The 21729-nt window shown below is 39.6% G+C and overlaps 4 protein-coding genes across 5 annotated transcripts; 2 read left to right on the forward strand and 2 right to left on the reverse strand.

Moving 5' to 3' along the window:
* Positions 1 to 806: 806 nt before the first annotated feature.
* LOC134180934 (uncharacterized) lies at positions 807 to 5910 on the forward strand. Its single transcript, XM_062648117.1, has 9 exons — positions 807 to 1167; positions 1234 to 1488; positions 2193 to 2326; positions 2394 to 2534; positions 2600 to 3890; positions 3958 to 4095; positions 4844 to 4969; positions 5041 to 5157; positions 5762 to 5910. The coding sequence occupies exons 1-9, from the start codon at positions 807 to 809 to the stop codon at positions 5908 to 5910; spliced, it is 2712 nt and encodes a 903-aa protein (XP_062504101.1).
* On the forward strand, positions 5721 to 12894 carry LOC134181316 (tetratricopeptide repeat protein 28-like). The gene is made up of 9 exons (XM_062648571.1): positions 5721 to 6107; positions 6182 to 6307; positions 6369 to 6494; positions 6567 to 6722; positions 6778 to 6846; positions 6915 to 7040; positions 12474 to 12605; positions 12672 to 12728; positions 12867 to 12894. The coding sequence occupies exons 1-8, from the start codon at positions 5924 to 5926 to the stop codon at positions 12725 to 12727; spliced, it is 975 nt and encodes a 324-aa protein (XP_062504555.1). The 5' UTR covers positions 5721 to 5923; the 3' UTR covers position 12728; positions 12867 to 12894.
* LOC134181584 (P2X purinoceptor 7-like) lies at positions 9393 to 10206 on the reverse strand. The gene is made up of 2 exons (XM_062648854.1): positions 9828 to 10206; positions 9393 to 9763 (listed from the first exon to the last, which is right to left on the reverse strand). Exons 1-2 carry the CDS (start codon positions 10181 to 10183, stop codon positions 9595 to 9597), a joined length of 525 nt encoding a protein of 174 aa, XP_062504838.1. The 5' UTR covers positions 10184 to 10206; the 3' UTR covers positions 9393 to 9594.
* Positions 12895 to 14587: 1693 nt separating the features above from the next.
* On the reverse strand, positions 14588 to 20148 carry LOC134181183 (metalloendopeptidase OMA1, mitochondrial-like). Of its 2 annotated transcripts, XM_062648404.1 has the most exons (8): positions 19707 to 20148; positions 19592 to 19649; positions 17733 to 17809; positions 17109 to 17260; positions 16942 to 17049; positions 15256 to 15380; positions 15112 to 15186; positions 14588 to 14765 (listed from the first exon to the last, which is right to left on the reverse strand). In XM_062648404.1, exons 1-7 carry the CDS (start codon positions 20005 to 20007, stop codon positions 15177 to 15179), a joined length of 831 nt encoding a protein of 276 aa, XP_062504388.1. In that variant the 5' UTR covers positions 20008 to 20148; the 3' UTR covers positions 14588 to 14765; positions 15112 to 15176. The 2 variants fall into 2 exon arrangements, with proteins under 2 accessions (XP_062504388.1, XP_062504387.1); XM_062648403.1 differs by having other exon boundaries at positions 19592 to 20148.
* Between the last annotated feature and the right edge of the window lie 1581 nt (positions 20149 to 21729).

Below are 21729 nucleotides of genomic sequence, written 5' to 3' on the forward strand. Positions count from 1 at the left end.
TATTTGTAATTGATTTGTAATTTTGTTGTAAACTTTGGAATCTAGAGCTCTGAGCTTCAAATTTATAAAGTCTATTTCCTATCCAACCAATTAACCACATCCGGGACGTCAAAAAGAAACGGTTAATTAAAAATTGATTACAACGAGATTGTTTTATTAGAAATGACTTGAAATTTTTTTTAAATAATTGACGCAATGACAACCCTGTGTTTCGTATGGAGTTTAGCAAATCAGGAAAGTCAACTAAAGTAATTAGGGAAATTTGGTATTGTATATGTGTGTGTTGAAATTAGGAATAAAGGAGGAAGGACACACACACACACACACACACACACACACACACACACACACACACACACACACACACACACACACACACACACACACACACACACACACACACACACACACACACAACACGTCGAAACTGAGAAAACATGGTGAGCTTGGATGGCTGTCGGTCGTGGTTTTTAGCACGCAAACTTACTCAAAGTAGTAGTGTAGACACAAATTATGTAGTGGGCTATATATTATAGTAGTGAATATGCTTAACGCGCGTTATCTAACCACGCCTTTTAGGAAACGCTAATAGTAAACCGCCAGAACGTTCGCTTTAGGTTTAGTTACTTGTATTTCTGTCACAGATGCAGTAGTTGTCTGTATTCACTAACCGGTTCATTGTTAGCCCTAACTGCATGTGTAGTCACGTGCAAGAGATTGTCACGTGACAATTGTAAGCGCGAAGAGTCTTCTGGTTCATTACTGTAGGAGACTCTTTACTTCCTAATTTCTTGAGTCGTTTGAACATGTCTACAACTGCTCGTCCGTTGAGGGAACGTGTTCGTAAGCACTATGATTATCTCATCAACGAACTGATGGTGTCGTCTTACGTGAACGTTCTCTTCCAAGAGAAAGTGCTTTCTAGTGAAGAGAAGGAGCGTCTGTCTGCACGAGGCGGTCGGCAAGAACGGGCACAGGATTTTGTAGACACGCTCATGCACAAATCTGAATCAAGTATTCACAAATTCTTTCATATTGTCAGAGAGCACGAAGACAAGCAGCCGCACATCTACTATGATGTCTTTCCTCAACACAAAGCAAACGAGATGCAAGCGCAACGTTCGGTTGCTGCAGCTTCTCTTGCTGCTCTCGAGACAGAGACGCAAGGTGACGCGCAGTGGGAGGAGCTATTGGTTTATTTTTCAACTTTATAATTTAATTTATTGTTTGTAGGTTGTGGGTCATCGAAGGCTCAGCTGTTTGATTTGTGTGACATTGTGGGTGAGAAGTGGCGTGATTTGGCTGATCGTCTCAACATGAGCAGATATGATGTTGAGATGATAGAACTGGAGGTTCATACAAAGAAGGAACGAGCATTTATGATGCTATGCAAATGGCAGTCGATGGTAGGAGACAATGCAACTGTAGAGAAGGTAAAAGCTGAACTAAAAGAGATTGAAGAGCAGAAGAAGGAAGAAGTCATTGCAAGTAAGAGACTATAATGTTGTGATGTTGGTGTTGTAGATTTGTATTTTATATTCATGTTTTCAAGCAGCTTTACAAAGTCTAGAATAGTCTGGTTTTGTTACATTTTACTGAAAGCTTATAATGGATGTAGTTGTGTCATACCGTATTTGCTCGTAATAACGCTCTGGGCATATAGAAAAGAAACACTATTTTTCTGGGTGTATACTAGGCATGGGCGTTATTCTGGTCCTAGGCGTATACTTGGTTGAAAAATGCTGTCGTTTGGCCAGTCATCATCTAAATACTTGAAGACAGAAATATCACAAATGCTTGCAATTATCCTACATGCAGAAACTAAACGCTATACACACGTGGTCGGCCGGAAGCCTGTCAAGAGCATTTGGGTCGGTAATTGCAAAGAAGACATGAGTCTAGCAGTAAGCACTTTCACTCCACACTGACACCAGCTCACCAAACGCACACAGATGGAGACGAATGTTCTGCGGACCCCATTTTGTTTTGTCTGCGCATGCATATCCTGGGCCTATACTTGGGCATGGGTGTTATTTCGGTATGGGCGTTATTACAGGCAAATACGGTATTATCTTATTTATATTGTTTGCTGATTGCTATTGTTGAGCTGAGATAACTTTACTAACAATTGTAAAATATAGATCACAGCAATATTTGCACCATTACTGTGTAATCTCTTACTTGTGTGTTAGGTATAGTGTTTCCCAATGAGCTAATGGACGAAAAGCAATTTTGTGGTCGCAAGAAAGAGTTGACAATTTTGTCCAACACAATGTGGGGAGAAAAGGCTCCACAAGTGTCTACGTCATTGAAATTCTGCTGTGTGGTGTGTTTACATGTCAGTGTAAATGAAACATTTGATATCAACCGATTGTTTTGTGTATTGCATTTAGGTGATCAAAGGAATGGGCGGAGTGGGGAAATCATCTTTGGCAGCCAAATATGCATTTCAATGTAAACATCTGTATAGTGATGGAGTGCTGTATTTCAATGCAGAATCATGGGCAACTCTGACAAACTCAGTCATACACAATGTAAACACATTGACTCACATTACTGGTAGTTTTGTGTTAACAATGAGCACATTGTCTATTTGCAGCTCACAGTTTTGTCTTTAAGTTCTCCTTCTGTTTCACGTTCTCAAAGTCGATTTGATGAGCTAAAGAGCAATCCATTACAAGACAACAATGCAGTGCTGCTTAACCACATTTCCAAGCTTCCTAAGATGTTGCTGGTGTATGATGGTGCAGATGATCTCTCTTTTCTGCCTAAAATTTTCCCTCGTTCAACTGCTCGTGTCCATGTATTGATCACAACTCGATGTGATGATTGTTCTGTGTTACAGAAATCAATAAATCATGTCATCTCTCTTGGTTGTTTGGAAGCGGAAGATGCCGTGGCAGCCGTAGTCATGTGGTCTGGTCGTCAACCGTCCAACAGTCAAGAAACAGCAGCAGCCACCAAATTGTCAGTTGAGCCTCCCATAGAAAAGCTAGCAATTGCTCTTGCTCATGCAGGCACGTATATGCGAAAGGCACATCTAAGTTATGAGGAATATTACAAACTGTTGAAAAGAAATGAAGTCGAACTTGAGGCTTTGGCATTGGATCTCGACAAACTGTTGCATTACTTTAGAGCAAGTCGTCTACGTGAAGTGCTAATGGAAGCTGATGTAACTCAGCCTCCTGATTTGAAACGGTTGAGTGACAGGAATATTGATGAGTTGGATATAAGTGAACGTGACAAAAATGTTGTAAAAAATGTGAGAAATTTTATGATGTCTTCTAGTCATGCTCATCTGACATGGCAGATGGACATTGAGTTGGTTGCAAGAGAGAATGCCAAAGCGTTGTCTCTACTTGAATATGCATCATTTCTGTCTTCAAGAGACATTCCAGAGAAGCTCGTTCGTCCTCTTGTGTTTGGTGAATGTGCCAATTATGAATACAGTTTGTGTGTCTCGACTTTGTCTTCACACAATTTAGTTGAATGGCACGAGACAGCAGAAGGTTACACTTTGAATATTCATCCATTGGTGCAGTCAACAGTGATGGAACGTGTCAAGCAGCAGCCAGATGAGATGGAACGTAAAATGACTGATGTTTGTAAGAATATACTGTTTTGTCTACCACGCAGTGAAATGGAGTGTAATTGTCTTCCAAGTGATGTACGAGTTCAACTTGCTTCTCACTCGTATTCATTGGCTAAGCATGTATTGCTAGCTGATGTAGAAATACCAACTTGTTTGGATTTGGTTAGGTGTACGTGTCCTACATTTATGCGTTTCCAGTCTATTGACAAATCATGTTATTTGTGTGAAAAATGGTACGACAAAGTGATGCAGTTGGGCAGTTTTCCACTTGAGGTCAAACGCAAATGGCTCATAGAAGGTATAACTTCATCTTCACTTGTTGATTCAGATGTGTTGTGTATTGGTTATCACTTTGTGTTATTTAGCAAGTAATCATTTGAGTAAGGCATATTTTCTAAAGTGGAAATTTAAGGAAGAATTAGATTTGAGTCTGAAAACCAAGAAGATGATTGATGAGTTAAAACCAGATGAGAAGAAAGAAATATATCAACATCATATAGAAGGTAAGATAAGACATTTGATGATGTATTTATAGAGCAGGAGTGCATCTGTATTAATTGTTCAGAATTTCTTGATGAATTTGTTTGATGATGTCAATTTCAGTACTTTATAGTTGTTTGAAACAATTAATTTAACAAAGTTAGAAAGTTCATACAACAGAATATGATGTTGTGTGAAATACGTGACGTAATCCAGTGATTATAAATAGTATATGTAGTTTACACTAAAGAGATGATGGATAGTTTATTGACACATTTGAAGGTATGAAAATATTTATTGATTCATTTTCCTAACTGACAGCATTTGACTGAGACTCATTTATATTAATTAAGTTGAAGGTCGGGGGGGGAAGGGGTCAGTTAATTGAGTTTTAGTAAGTTTATAAGTTGTTTGTCTTGATGACATTATATCTGTTGTCTTGTCATTAAGTGGATATGGTTTTTGCAATGATTAGATGACAACACAAGCAAATATTTATTTAGTGATGATAATCAAATAATCAATAATTGAATTATAATTTTGTTTTGATGAGCTTGAGGTAAGTAGTTTTGTTCAGACTGGAATTTCATTGTTTGTAAAGATTTTGACGTGTTTTTGTTTATTGATTATGATAGTCAGATTTATAGATGATTATTGTCATTGTTACAAGTACCCAATTGTATTGCTAGTAGTTTGTATATTTTCTGTAATTATTACATTTTAATTTATATTTTGTTTTATTTTCTCACTGTAATTAACTGTTTGTTGTAGTGTTGGAGATTATTTATAGTTGCTATCACGTGCTAAACAAATTTGAAGAAGAAAAGTTTTATCTGAAAGAGCTGATGTTGGTGATGAAAACTTCTGGAGAACAACTTACACCTCCATTTACGTTTGGTATTAAATTAAAGACAAATTTGTTTAGTCTATGTAATGTTTGGTGCAATGGCAGTTTATTTATTTGTTAGTTGAATGCAAGATGGCAGAGAACTACTTTAAGAGGGGTAAACGAGGCAAAGCAATGAAATTATGCCAACAAGTGATGGAAAAGTTAAATGATATGGAGGAATATGATCAAATCAAAGGTAAAGAATTTGAATCATAAATTTTCTTATTGTTGAATGTAATGCTGTGGCAAGTCAAAGTTTTATTAAATTAACCTCATACTGTGATTTCTGTTATGTAGTGATGACAAAATTATCAACATGTTTTTTGTCTTTTGGAGAATTTGAAAAAGCAGATAATTTACTGGATAGGTCATGGAAATTGCTTTCCAGAGTTGATTATTACAATTTTCTTGATATGCATCTTTTGGGTGAGATATTTTGTATATTTGTAATTCTCATAAATCAATTTTTCACTATTTGCTTGCGAAATGGGAAGCATCTAGTGCTTGTCAGTGACAGCAATATTAGTTAAAGAGTGTCAGGGTCAACTGTATTGAGATGTGCAGAATCTTTCATTATGGTTTTGTTGTATATCACGTGACATGTTGTATTTGTGTGAAATTAAAACTTAGAAAGCATGCGTTTATGATAGAGAAAGTGTTAATGGAGACTCAAAGCCATGATAGTTGACTTGAATGACACTCTGTATATATGATTGCAGGATATGTTATATTGTATGTAGAATGAAAGTGCAGATGGACAATAAAATTATGATTTTGTTTTTGTTCATGTCTTTATGTAGTCACGAGGCTCAAGGTTGAATGTGAGATTGAAAGACCTAATGGATCAAAAGACAAGCTTACTGAAGCATTGGAAATAGCAAACTCAGCTTTGTCTATTGCTCAGTCTTTCCTACCATCAGAAAGTTTAGAGATTTTCTATTGTACGTGAATTGATTGTTAATATGTTTTGTGTACTGCTGAAGTTATTTTCCGGTTTGTTTTTAATTCTGGTTATTGTAGGGAAATGGCAAATTGCTAAATGTAACAGTAAATTAGGAAACATGGAAACGTGCATTGAACAACTGAAAGAGATGAGGAAAGTTGAAGAGGCAAATATGTCTGATTCATGTACCAAACTATGTAGAGGTCAGTATAGTTCTGTATCTGTTAACGTTTCTTGTTTTACAGTACTGCTTTGACTTTTTATTTATGCTATGAAGTAATACGAGAATTAGGAAGCATACATTTGGAGAGAGGTGATTTATGTGAAGCTCTGACGTGTTGCAAGGAAGTATTAGAGCTGTACCAGCAGGAGGACACTTCTTATCATGTGAACATTGCTGATAGTTTGATAACATTCTTGACTCAACATGACATCATATTAAAGGTTGTATGTTTTCTGTTCAGCTCTCATGTTGATTGGTACTATATATTATAAGATGGGCAACATCACTGATGCTGTAAAGCATTTAGAGCAGTCTATAGAAATTAGAGAACAGAAGCAGTTATCACTTTGTCGTCAAGCTGGTCAATGTATGCAGTAATATGCGTATTAAATGTTTATTATATCTGTGTGTTTGCATTCCAATTGTATTTGTGCTCTAGGTTATGTATTTCTTGGAATTTGTCATATACGGACAGTAGAAAGACAGACAACATTTGAACAAAAACTACAAGGAATTTATCAAGCACGAGAGGCATTTACTAAATCTCTCAACATACTGTTATTTTATCCAAATTGTGATCAAGAAATATTGGAAGGTGAGATCTTTTCTAGTACTTGCTTTGCAGTACATAATAACTTTACTGATTACAGTGTTGAGGCATCTTACTGCTTTATATGACATGAAAATTGCTGAGGAGACTATAGATGAGAAGGCCACTAGTATGAGCTCTGTGATGTCTAGTTTGCTAATATTTCCATTGTTGATACATTTATTCATGTATGTGTAGTGCTAAAACTAATAGCAAGGAAAGCATATACTTGGAGAGATTATGCCAGAGCTAAAGATTTGTTCTACATGCAAATGAAAGTTGAAGCTGCTACAATGGTTTTACAGCCAGTACAAAAAGCTATTGGTATACAGTTGTTTGTTTGTATGCGGATGATTAGGTGTTAAGTGTTAAAGGAGAACTCCCACGCTAATGCAAGTTAATGTTTAATCAAAGTACTAGTTGCCACAACTCCATTCGCATATTAACTTTTTGCCTAAGCCTGTCAGGAAGAGAGAAACAAGAAAGCAAAGTTGGGGGCGTGTCACGTGGGCGCCGCCATCTTGGATGATGACGTAGAAGTGTCTTACCTTCGCGCATGTGTACATTGCTGCGTAGGCAAATCTTGCGTAGGATGGTGTATTGCATTGCATACGGCTGTAATAATAAAGATAAGGACAGACAGCGTGGTGTGCGTTTCTATCGATTACCGCTTAAGAACAAACCATTGCTGAAAGAGTGGTTGTCCAAGCTTCGTCTGAAGGATCCGCCCTTATCACAGAACAGTCGTGTGTGTACGGAGCACTTCCACTCCGACTGCTTTGAGCGAGATTTACAAGCAGAGCTCTTAGGAACTAAACAAAGGGTGTGCCTGAAGCCCAACGCTGTTCCAACACTCTTCTCTTTCGTAAGCAGTACATCAACGAGGGTGACAGGCAAGCGACGACAGCATGTTCACGTAAAACAATCCACGCTTCTATAGTACAAACTAGGAAGTTAAGAATTTTATGTAATGTGCAGGCTGTTACTGATATACTAGAACAGTCATCATCTAAAGCAGCTAAAGAGGAATCTGACCAAGAATTTGAAGGATTGGAAGACCAGGAGATACCAGAGTCAAACACTCTACCACTAATGTGTGATGCATCAACGCAGTACGATCTGTCACACATTGTGAATCCAGAAGAACATTCATATTGTTTAACCTCCTCTCCCATTCCTTCAGCTGATAGGGCATTTTATCCCCCTTCATTCTTGGTAGCGGCTGACCCAGGGAGTCCTACTGCTTCCTCGGAGGGAGAGGTATCACGTGACATTTATACTGGTACAGACTACGATCCTTTCAATGATACAGCTGCTGCAGACACATCAGTAACATCAGTTCAGTTAGACGAAACAGAAAAATTGCCACCAGAAGCAGAACAAAAATACATTGTTTTCAGTAGCTGCCTCCATACCCTTCTTCGATTCTGTCCAACCTGCGGAGCAGTTGTTGAAAGCACATCAGAACACTCACAAGGAAGCATGTTGACTGTGACACTGCAGTGCTCCAATGGTCATTCCATTACTTGGAACTCACAGCCATTAGTCAAGGACATTCCAGCAGGCAACTTATTAGCAGCCAATGCAATCCTTCTCTGTGGTGGAAACTTTGCAAAATTTTCGCAATTTGCCGATGTTTTGAAACTGCAGTTCATGAGTGAGTCTACCTTCTATCGAATCCAAGATGCATACCTCATACCAGTCATAAATGACTTTTGGGAAAAACACCAGAAATCCATTCTTCAACAGTTCAAAGACACCCCCCTATGTCTCCTAGGAGACGGGCGCTGTGATAGTCCTGGCTATTCTGCCAAATATGGCACATACACTCACATTGAGCAGGAAACTGGACTAATACTTGACTTCCAACTTGTTCAAGTCAGTGAAGTTGCCAACTCTGTTGTCATGGAACGCGAAGGATTTGAACGTTCACTTCAAAAGCTGCAAACTGAAGGCTTGCACATCAAACAAATTGCAACTGACAGACATATCCAAATTGCAGCTACCATGAGAAAGAAATACCCCAACATAGACCATCAATTTGATGTTTGGCATGTGTCTAAAGGAATAGCAAAAAAGCTGACACAGAAGGGAAAATCTAAGAGATGCACTAAACTCCTGCCATGGATCCAATCCATCTCCAATCACCTGTGGTGGTCTTCTCAGTCTTGTGATGGAGACTCCCAAATACTTACTGAAAAGTGGACATCAGTTATCCACCACATAGTAAACGTCCACTCTTGGGAAGGTGCTAGCAAGTTTACAACATGTGAACACGAAGAGCTAACACGTGAGGAATGTGACGAAAAATCCTGGCTGAAGCCTGGCTCCAATGCTCATGAGGCCCTAAAAGAGGTTGTGTTAGACAAAAAGTTACTAAGAGACATACCAAAGCTCACCAAATTTTGTCACACAGGCATGCTAGAAGTGTTTCACTCACTTCTCACAAAGTACTGTCCTAAAAGGCAGCATTTTGGGTATAAGGGTATGATGACAAGAATACAGCTGGCTGCTCTGGACCATAATTACAACATTGATCGAGAACAAGCAACAACAAGTGAAGGAATCAAGAGGTATAAAGTTGTATTTCCTAAAGCTACCAAAGCCTGGGTAGCAAAGCCTATAGCTGAGACAAAATCGTATCAATACCTCCACGAAATTTCAACGTCTGTGCTGAAGAGAAGATCAATGGAGCACAATCCCATAAGGCACCACAAAGCTAAAGCTCCACCAGTGGACTTACCCATAAATATAGCTGGGCACGAACAGCCTCCCAAAGAAGAGATTATACGTAGAACTAGTACTAGATTCAATTAGAAGTATTAGTCCAGTTTCCAGTTGTTTGTGTCAACTACATATTCATTTGTTAGCTAATACATCACTGAGAATCATTAGCATCTCTAAAGCCAACATAGTGCCCACTCTCTTCTGGAAACGCTCTGCGTACGGCAGACACCACACACGATGGTATGACTATTCGTACACCTCTCCCCAACATCTCGTGAGCCCAGTGAGTAAATTGGCGGTAAGCCGCCAGTCTCAAAAGCCTACACAGAGAATTACCATGCACTAGCAGGTGAGAACGAACGTGATCGTTGCTTCAAATCATACCTGGCCGTAAGAGGTTCTGTAATGGAGCCTGGAGAGACGTTCATGACGCCTACCGCTGTGCGTAGAACTTCATAGTGCAAGCAGACAGTGTGAAAACTGTCATGCGCTGTCGCACATCTCACGCCATGAAGTCTCCAGCTCAGAGCATCGACTTCCTTGCAGCAGATGCATTCTGTAATGCTCGGCATGACGATACACAGACCACAAGTACACCAGTCGGTGTTTTCTAGTCGTTCCGTACGCGTATCAGGGACATGAAGTGTTTGGTCATCGTCGTCGCTACCGCCAGAATCACTTTCTGACATATCTCTAGCGTTTCGAACAGGTTCAAAGTTATACGGACGGATAGTTTCCATAGTTCTCTTCAGCCGCTGCGAGACATGCGCATAGGGTAAGACACTTCTACGTCATCATCCAAGATGGCGGCGCCCATGCGACACGCCCCCAACTTTGCCTTCTTGTTTCTCTCTTCCTGACAGGCCTAGGTAAAAACTTGTTGTGCCAATGAAGTTGTGGCAACTAGTACTTTGATTAAACATTAACTTGTATTAGCGTGGGAGTTCTCCTTTAAGTGGAAAGATAATGTGAGAAGACTGTGCTGAAATATTGTTAATTATACGTACCTGTGGTGTGTGTGTGTGAGTGTGTGTGTGTGTGTGTGTGTGTGTGTGTGTGTGTGTGTGTGTGTGTGTGTGTGTGTGTGTGTTGTGCTGTAGCTCAATTGGTTAGAGAGTGAATTTGGAGAATGAAAACATCCGGGACCTTGCAGGATTGGAGGTTCGAGTCTAGGTGATGGAGAGCTTTGACATCATTTTCTTTAATTTAAGCAAGAAACTTACACACAATTGTTTTTCTCGACTATGGAGTATAAATGAGTACCTGGTCATTGACTGGGGTGGACATGACCGCTGGCTTGGCAGTAACGTTATGCAGCAGACGGGTACTTGTGGGCCTTGGTGTCCAGTCCCAGAGCTGCGCCATAGTTAGTGCCCTTGGATGACTCTGGCCAAGCTCCATTTGGATTGTAGCGCTGGCCCTAAGCCTCCGCGTAGCGCATGGAGGCCCTGTCTCTAGGGCTGGGCTTAACTTGACATTTGTCCGTGTGTGTGTGTGTGTGTGTGTGTGTGTGTGTGTGTGTGTGTGTGTGTGTGTGTGTGTGTGTGTGTGTGTGTGTGTGTGTGTGTGTGTGTGCAGTGCTCGAAATAGCGGTCGGACATCGGACATTTCCGAACACTTTTGTTGTTTGTCCGATCACCAAGAAGAACGTTCGGACAAGATGTCAAACTTTAGAAACGCAACAGTAGACCTGCCGTAAAGGAGCGCTAATGTCTTGCTCTCAAGACTTGATTTATCATTTTCCACTACAGCTAGCTGCATAATGAGCGTCTATTCGTTTGCCGCATGTTTCCGAAGTCTATTACCCAGTGATCGCCGCTCTTCATTTGATAATTGAATTATAATTACTAGGCCACAGGTGCGGCTAACTGTAATCGACGTGTTTCATTTCTACATCAAAAGGTTCGTTGTAAGATTAGTGTTTCTCGTATATGGGACCAGAGTTAGTCAGAAGAGATATACATGAGTTACTAGTAGTATACCCCAACCGGTCTTGTAAAACGGATTCCTGAGTCACGTGATGTACTGATATGCATGGCGTTCTCCAACTATGTCGTAACTGGTCTGCTGCGAACTTCAATCTTGTCGCTTTTCAATTTTATAGTATGTACAGTATCCTAGAGATTTACAGAGGCTAGTCTCTGTTCGCGCTGACTTTGCTCCCGAAGTCAGTAATGATGCAGCTGTAATTGTTTACCACACGCAGATGTTAAGTGATATCCAAAACTGTCCATTAGAGGTAATATTACAATAGAATGAGGTTATGTAAATGTAAAACAATCTGTGGGAGACCATTTTAGTCTGACTTCTATCTCAAACTCCGTTGACTTGTGGATACTTAGTACTGTTTATAGACCATAACTGGTCTTCCTATGGCTGGACTGCTTTAAAATGTCTTGTCTAGTGTCGTTGTATTATTGAAGAAATTATTCCCACTGTTGTGTCTTTCTAGAATGGCAAAAAATTGCCTCAGCTTTTGTGATACCTTACTGAACTTCTGTGCTCATGTAGCTGTTGACTGTTTATGGATATCATAAGGCATGGTGACACTGATCTTTTGCACTCATCATGTTAAATTTGGCTGCCTTTTTTTATTAATTAACGCTCGTTATACCAAACAAATTAAAATCAGGTTTTGATGCTCCTGAGTATGTTAGTTACGATGGAAAATATGCTTGAACCAATTCTAGCTGTGAAGTCCAATCAATTTAAAATTTTAATCTTGCGTAGCCAGCCCCTCCCCCTTTTTATATCAAAAAGGAGGGGATGACTTTTGATATCAAAAGGGGACGGGATGACTTTTGATATCAAAAGGGGAGGGGCTGCCTACGTGACGACTATGTCCGGACAACGTTGAAACCTTACTTCGAGCACTGTGTGTGTGTGTCTGTTGAGACTTATGGGATTAGTGGTTTTTCATTAAAACATAGTTCATTTTATTGAAGTACATGGATTGGCAAATGTTGTTGATATCAATTATTTGTTATTCATCAGATGTGACCAATAGTAATTTTATCTCTTGTGCTTCAGCACTGCACAACATCGGTTTGTGTCAGCTACGTCTCTCACAGTTGGATGAAGCTGAGGAAACATTTACTGAATCACTGAGAATTGCTCAATCTCTGAGACCAGAAGAGCATCAAGGTTTACAGATTTCATCCAGTAAGACATGCCAACAAGTCAGTCTATGTGAAGTCATATTGATATCAATTGTTTTTCTAAATTTAGTCAAAAATCTGCTTGGACTAGTTCGGATGCTGAAGTACTTTAGAACATTAGATTAAGGTGCAGACTTATTAGTAACACAATACAGTCACAAGATTGATGAAGTGTATTTTACAGTTAGTGCTGATTGTCATATGTCTATATGTTTGTTTGCTTTTTGTCTGCTTATTGATATCAAATATATTCTAAACTTTATAGACAATAATGATTTACATTTTATCTCAAATTCCAATACACTACAGTATGACGTTTTTGTCTTCTACAAGACAATCTGCTAATGATGCAAGTCTGTTGAGTACCAGTGCATCACTACTGACTATATTATAACACCACGATATTTGACTGTTTGTCTTTAATATTAATTAAATTGTATGATTGGGAGGCCTTATCAAGGTAAATTACTGAGAGTCTGAGAATAATTAGCCTTCAGATTGGAGGTAATATTAATATCTAAATTATTTGTTGTATGATGACTTGCCACTTACTTGCTGGCCATACTTATCACTCAATAAGTGTGTCAGTGTAGGAGTTGATGTGGGTGGGTGTTGGTGGTGATGAGTGATTGTTGACAGCTTGACAAGCAAGCCACATGCTCACAACAAGTCACATGCTTAGATGGATCAACCCATTGTGTTCCATACGTTAGAGACAGTAGGTCCAGTCCAACTGGTTGGTGTGTGTCTCTACTCCACTTGATGATGTTACTAAATGGCACATCCAGACGAGGTGATTCTGAGGCTCTCAACAAGATGAGATGCTGGAAACAGGACAGCAAAGGAGCTTGACAGAACATGTTACAATGCGCATATAGTATACTGCATGATCATTGTTGTATTGTGATGTCAGGAATTCTGAAATTTTGTTCAATTTTATACATTGTCACGTGATTACGTCATATTTGGTATTTAATTAATTAATGTATGTTGACCAGTCAATATGCAGTTTGCAGTTGTGTTGGCAATGTCTGTTACCCAATGCTGCTGGAAGGGCTCTATGTAACTAGGCGACCCCCTTACTACCATTCAGGGGATAATAATTTTTAAGGGGTGTCGCATTCTGGGTTGATAATTATTTTTCAGGGGCACCCTAAATAGGTCCTATAAGGTAGTTAGTTATATTTGTGTGTCACTAGCTGACTGACAGCATCTCTAGCTAATCAAAGTTGGAATAGTGAAGGAGGCAATGTGTTGATCTGTGACCTTAATTGCTTTTAGTTTTTTATTAATTATTTTTCTATTAATTATTTTTATTTATTATTTTTTTATTAATTAATTTTATTAATAAATTGTTTTATTAATTAAATTTTTATTAATTAATTTTTTAATTTTACTAACCCTAGGTATTAGAGTGAGGTGTCTCTATTCACAGCTTTTGATCAGACAGTACAAATGTTGTTGCAGTACTAGTATACATAGACAACTTGAAACTTTGTATTTCTCTGTTAGTTGATCTATGATCGGTAATGCGCATGCGTAGTTTTCAGAACTGCGCATGCGTAAATTGTACTTCACATTGCCGGTGTCTAATAATAATATTTTTGTATTGCACAAAATCGAAGGACAAACTGCGCATGTACTTCTGTCCATTTCCTCTATTGCATGTTTCCACCCACTCATACAAAGCCAACTTCTCGAAAAACCTGCATGCCTGCCTAGGCAACAAAAATTTCTAAAAAAATTGACGATAGTTTTAGTCTATAAACAGTCTGATTTACGTCGTATGACAATGTGCATGTAAACCTGCTACACATTCAAAGATTTATGCCTCGTTGGTTTCTCTGCTGTCGTCTCTTCTCGAGCACTTCACGACACACGACCTCTTTGAATGCCTTCAAATCTCGATCTGCAGCAGACAATACAGAACAACGTCAATCGATCCACTCTGATGTATGAGAGTTTTGCAATACAAATTGCCTTTTAAATCATCGCAGTTGCATTTCTTTCTGTATTCGATGAAGTCGGGAATGATCATGTCGAGGTATCCGGCTCGTGTCTCGTGTGCCGGGTGGGTCGATAGCCACTCAACCGGTTGGTTGTCACCATCGGCTACTGCGAGAGTCTCCCACAAAACTGAACTCTCACGAATGTCGTAACACGCCTGTAGTATGAAACTATCAATCAGCATGTTGATGACATACAAGCAGATGAAATACGTATCCATGTCAACAGGTAATCGTTTCAATTACTGGTTTAATTAATTAATTATTGATTAAATATTTATTTATTTATTTGTATTTAAATGTAATGTTTTAAACACTGCTATAACACTCAACAAATCTCTTACAGACAATTTGACACCAAGTTAGTAAAAAGAGACTTTACATATAAAATTATATTAATTATTGTATGTTAAATTAAAACTGTCTAACGCACGTTACAATGGTCACGTTTTAATGCAAGCTAGGTATCCCGGATTTGTGTATTGATATTATAAATTAACTCACACGTGCTGCAAACATGAGACCCACAACGTCTGCTTCACCCTCTAGTTTTCTTGAATATGGCAGCTTCATGAACACCTACAGAAGCACAAGACGGTTTGTGTGTTGTTCTTGAGTGCACGAGCTATTGGTTTGGTGAGCTCTCACATCTGTAAGCTTTTCTCAAGCCACTGAGTAAAGAAAGCTGTGACATCAGGCAGCAGGAACCACACAAGAGTGACGATGATCAATGAGAAAAAATTAATTAATTGCTCCTGACTTGCATTCTCTCCCTAAACCGACAAATAGTGATGAGAACAAACAAGGAAAGTCTGACACACACACACACACACACACACACACACACACACACACACACACACACACACACAACACACCACACACACACACACACACACACACACACACACACCACACACACACACACACACACACACACACACACACACACTGACACACACACACACACACACACACACACACACACACTGACACACACACACACACACACACACACACACACACACACACACACACACACACCGATACAACCCAATATGCAGACTATATGCATACAGCTTGCTTGTTTGTGCCATACAAATCAAGCTAAATTAAAAATAATTAAAAAATAAATTTAAAAACAAATTACAAGTAGTTCTAAATTAGATACAAAATTTACAATAACAAATTTTATATTCCAAACTTAAAATGCTTGTGCGTGCATGCATGTGTGTGTGTGTGTGTGTGTGTGTGTGTGCGTATGCACGTGTGTGTGTGTGTGTGTGTGTGTGTGTGTGTGTGTGTGTGTGTGTGTGTGTGTGTGTGTCTGTCTGTCTGTCTGTCTCTGTGTATGTGTGTCTCTGTGTGTGTGTGTGTGTGTGTGTGTGTGTGTGTGTGTGTGTCTGTCTGTGTGTGTGTGTGTGTCTGTCTGTCTGTGTGTGTGTGTGTGTGTGTGTGTGTGTGTGTGTGTGTGTGTGTGTGTGTGTGTGTGTGTGTGTCTGTGTCTGTGTCTGTCTGTCTGTGTGTCTGTGTGTCTGTGTGTCTAGAAGTATCTTGGGCATTTCCAACAGGCAACAATGGTCTGAGCACATCACAATGGCAGAAGTGAGGAGGAGGTGGGGAGATGAGGAGACTGCATCTGAGAATGTGAAGAGGAAAAGGTTGGAATGGTTGGGACACCTAGCTAGGATGCCAGACCATAGAATACCAAAATCAACCTTATTTGGTTGGTTGACTCAGCCCTGCCCAAGATGTGGTCCAAAAAGAGATGGAGAGATATGATGAGAAGAGATTTTAAAGACATTGAAGAATCAGAGGAGAAATGGTATGATGAGGCTGTGAGGTCAAGAGCAGGCTGGAGTACATTGTGTCGTCATGGTTTGGAACGTTGGAGCGAGAGAATGGGGACATGTGCTCTGGTGGCAGTCAGGGATGTGATGTGTGAGGTGTGCTCTAGGACCTTTAGAAGACAGAGTGATAAGGAGAGACACAAGTGTATGGAAGAAAGAAGGAAACATACAAGGGAACAACAGGGTGCAATCCAATGTTCAAATTGTTTCAAATGGTTCAGAAGTAAAGGAGGATTGACAGTTCACAGATGTTTAGAACTCTAGCAAGCACAATGTTCATTCAGCAGACTTGTTGCTTAGCTGTTGGAGGCAAGCATGACCGTTTTACAGTAGCTTTTGAACAGGACAGGACAGGACAGGTGTGTGTGTGTGTGTGTGTGTGTGTGTGTGTGTGTGTGTGTGTGTGTGTGTGTGTGTGTGTGTGTGTGTGTGTGCGTGCGTGCATGAAAACATAAGCCAAACTTTCGATGCTCACTTGCCTCACCATGTGCCCCATAATTGCATGTGCCATTTCGTGTCCCAGAATAACAGCCAACATGTCGTCCGTCTTCATCATCTCCAACAGTCCAGTATACACCACAATTTGACCACTCTTCACACACATCACACGTAAACACATTTACCCACACGTTACACACACTCAACACTCACAGGCATAACATACGCCGTCACAGTAGGATCATCAATAATGACAATCCTCCAGTTGACGTCTAATGCCTCATCCCACTTGTTGGCTTGCAGTAGTTTTGTGGTAACACCAAGAACTCTTGCATAACTGGGATGACCAGCAGATACAATTTTGTCTGTGAAGCATGAAGGGTACGTGAGATAGAAAAAGGAAAAATGACAAAGTGAATGCAGACAGACGGACAGTACAAATATGTATTTATTGGTTAGGTTGATTGATATCAACATGTGTGAAAGGATGTAATACAAAGAGAATGGTTGAGAATGAATGAGGTGCATGACATGTTCTGTTGTTTGAAATGTAGTTGGGGTAGCAAAAGAGATACAATGCAGACAATATGGTTCTGTAGCACATAAAGTTACTAGAGCAGGTAAACCAATTTAATTAATATTGTCGTTTAATTTTAATGTGTTTGTTCGTCTGTTTGTCTGTCTATCTGTCTGTCAACACACGTTTCCAAAAATGACAACAACAATACTTTGCAGTCCACTCAGACAGTTACAAACACCCACATGCTTATGGACACACACATACACAAACAAGCAAACAAACAAACAAACACAACTAAATGAATAAATTGAGTTTACCTTGAGCTGTTGCCACTTCGAGTGAGAACAAATAATCTCCAATTTCCTTCATTTCACTCTGATCAACAGCCATAAACCTACATGTCAACATCTGCTCATGCAAATTCTCACATGCACACAGACAAACAGACAGACAGACAGACAGACAGACCGACACACACACACACACACACACACACACACACACACACACCAGTGTTCTCGCCAGTACTGTCTGTACCGTCATTTTGACGGTTGGGACAAGAAAGGGACGTTTGGGAAGGGGAAACAGCAATTATTGACAATTGCGAACAAAATTAAACAGCCTACCACACGTAGTGTGGGATGTCTTACTTCAAGATCCATTGTGGATTTAAAGCCATTATTTACCTCTTGGTCTTGATGGTCCCGACATTCCTAGACAACAATCTCATAACATCTAAATTCTTCAGTCTCTTTGTTGTTGCAGCAGGTGTTCTACATTTACTGTTTATCTTCGTGTCAAGTACAACTCTGTTCGCGCTTGGAAGTGACTAATGATGCAGCTGAATTTGTTTACCACACTCAGTGACATCCCATTATGCAATAGTCTTATCAAACCACCTGTGTGTAATACATATGCCTTCGTTCACTAACTATAAAACATCCGGGAACTTGCAGTTTCGAACGATACCAACATCTTCACTGTCCGCTCTATTGCGCAGAAGTTATTACAGAATTTCAAAGCGCAAAGTCAATGCGAACAGATAGTAGGTACACACCTTTGCAGATCTCTTTACAGCATAATCAATCAACTGGATGTATCGATTCGCTAAATCATTATGGTTATAAAAACATAGTGATCCTCTCTCACAAAGCATGCAGAGCTTTTTGTATGGATTTCACACGCGCAACTTACTCTTGTAAAGCTCAGCTCACAATCCCAGTTTTAAGTTAATTAAGTCAACTTGTCATTGTAATAATCTAGTGTATTATATATCTATCTGTGTTATGTTCAACGAGGTTATGTTCAATGAGGTTTATTCCACAAGCCAGGAGTGCCTATTATATTGAATAGTCTATAGTCTACCAATCATGCAGTAACTACATGATTATACATGCATAAGACTCTACGTAGTACAACTGGGGAAAGGTAACGTAAAAACAATATGTTATCACCAAATATGTCAACGCTAAACATTTGATGACGTCATTACACTTGATGACGTCATATTGACGTTTGGCAAAATATCCTGGCTAGAACATTGTGCACGCGCGTGCACACACACACACACACACACGGACAGAAACACACATGAACAGGTATACACACTTGGACAGACACAGACAGACAGACAGACAAAAACACATGGACATACACACATGAAGAGACAAACAGACAAATAGACACACATACACATGAACACACATACATGGAGAGACAGACAGACAGACAGACAGACAGACAAACAAACACAAATACACATGGACAGACAAACAAACAAACAAAAACACAGATAGACACACACATGGACATACATATGTATGCACACATACATACACACACACACACACACACACACACACACACACACACACACACACACACACACACACACACACAGAAACACATGGACAGACAGAGAGACAGACAAACAGACAAAAAACACAAACATATATACATCTTGAACACACACACACACACACATGTGGACAGACACACATACATACACATACACACATGGACAGACAAACAGACAGACAGACAGACACACACGCGCGCTCACACACACACACACAAACACACACACACACACACACACACACACACACACACACACACAAACACACACACACACACACACACACACACACACACACACACACACACACAACCCAACCTTCTACGATGAGAGATCGTTGCTTCTTCCAAATGATACGCATAATATCCAGCACTACCTGCAAACGCTCCTAGAGTACCCACAAATATCCAATGTCCACTCTTTGACAACACACCAACATATCTTCTTCTTGTCTTGTTGGGCAGTTTCTTCCACCATCTCCTCATTAACCGTCCACCTACAAATGCGACTATTCTGTACAAATATGGATTAGCCAGCCACACTGCATGTCGTCGAGAGGTCGTGTGAAATGTAGCACAATCAAATTTTCCAAATATGGATGAAATACGACAAGTCCCGGATGTGATTCCATATTTCACCGTCCCTCGTCTGACCGTCTTGTACAACACACTCTCTTCTAGTATTGATGACGTAAAGCGCCGACAGCAAATCAGAGAGCGAAATAATGCGGACATAACCAGTGGGTCACGTGACACACGAGCGACTGCCCCAATCTCTAGTTGTAAACTTCACAACAAAGCTAACTAAATAGTCGTCCTCTCTCCAACATCGTAAACGTTAGAGATAAAATTCTAGATAAAAATCCGGGCAGTCTCAAGGTAGTTATCCGGGAGTTTCTAAATTGATTTCAACCGATGGTTGAATTACTATAAATAGAGTTAGGTTATGGACTATGGAGTTGAGAGTTAAGTTGTGAGTGTGTCCTCAACTATGGCAAGATATCACTAAACTATAGTACTGATCCACCATATACTTATCTGTTTCCTGATTTTTATACCGACCAATAGATTCTGAGATACTCACTCCTTCTGTCTACAATATATTAATTACAACCTAGCTAAGGAAAATACGCCTATGGCAGACGGGACCTCGCAATCCATTAATTTAATTTTTAATTAACTTAAAATATTATTAACAGTAAAATGTACAGTCAAACTGTAATACATAATTATCATCAGTTATTTCATGTGCATGTGCAGTATATATACCTCATGAGAATAGGAAAGATGCTTCAGTTAATATACTTCAGTTTGAAACGAGAGATCCAGTAAATCCAACAGGAAAGACATATTGTCCTGTAGCTATTATTTAATTAATATTAAAGACAAACAGTCAAATATCGTGGTGTTATAATATAGTCAGTAGTGATGCATTGGTACTCAACAGACTTGCATCATTAGCAGATTGTCTTGTAGAAGACAAAAATGTCATACTGTAGTGTATTGGAATTTGAGATAAAATGTAAATCATTATTGTCTATAAAGTTTAGAATATATTTGATATCAATAAGCAGACAAAAAGCAAACAAACATATAGACATATGACAATCAGCACTAACTGTAAAATACACTTCATGAATCTTGTGACTGTATTGTGTTACTAATAAGTCTGTACCTTAATCTAACGTTCTAAAGTACTTCAGCATCCGAACTAGTCCAAGCAGATTTTTGACTAAATTTAGACAAAACAATTGATATCAACATGTCATTACATACACTGACTTGCTGGCATGTCTTACTGGATGAAATCTGTAAACCTTGATGCTCTTCTGGTCTCAGAGATTGAGCAATTCTTAGTGATTCAGTAAATGTTTCCTCAGCTTCATCCAACTGTGAGAGACGTATCTGACACAAACCGATGTTGTGCAGCGCTGAAGCACAAGAGATAAAATTACTATTGGTCACATCTGATAAATAACAAATAATTGATATCAACAAAATTTCTCAATCCATGAACTTCAATAAAATATACAATTACAAAATTACTGTCTCGTGTTTTAATAAATAGCACAAATGCGATCGATATGCCTCAACACACACACACACACACACACACACACACACACACACACACACACACACACACACACACACACACACATGGCAAATGGATAAGGAGCTGCCTTTAAACGGTAATGCCCCCGGCCAAATGGCTGGGTTCCTGTGCACTGATCAGGAGCTATGTGCCGTGCTAAGCAATCTCCTGGAGCCTGGCCAGGTACTCGCAGAAGCACTGACTGCGACACCAACTGTGGTGTGGGCACCCGAGTCCCACCCAGACCCAAGTAGCCGATGGACTTTGTTGCAGTCGAAGGCCTTTGCCACCCCAGTCAACAACAAGGTACTCATTTATACTCCTGAATCGAGAGAGGCAATTGTGTGTAAGTTTCTTGTCCA

This window comes from Corticium candelabrum, chromosome 6, assembly GCF_963422355.1.
Source record: "Corticium candelabrum chromosome 6, ooCorCand1.1, whole genome shotgun sequence".
Lineage (NCBI taxonomy): Eukaryota > Metazoa > Porifera > Homoscleromorpha > Homosclerophorida > Plakinidae > Corticium > Corticium candelabrum.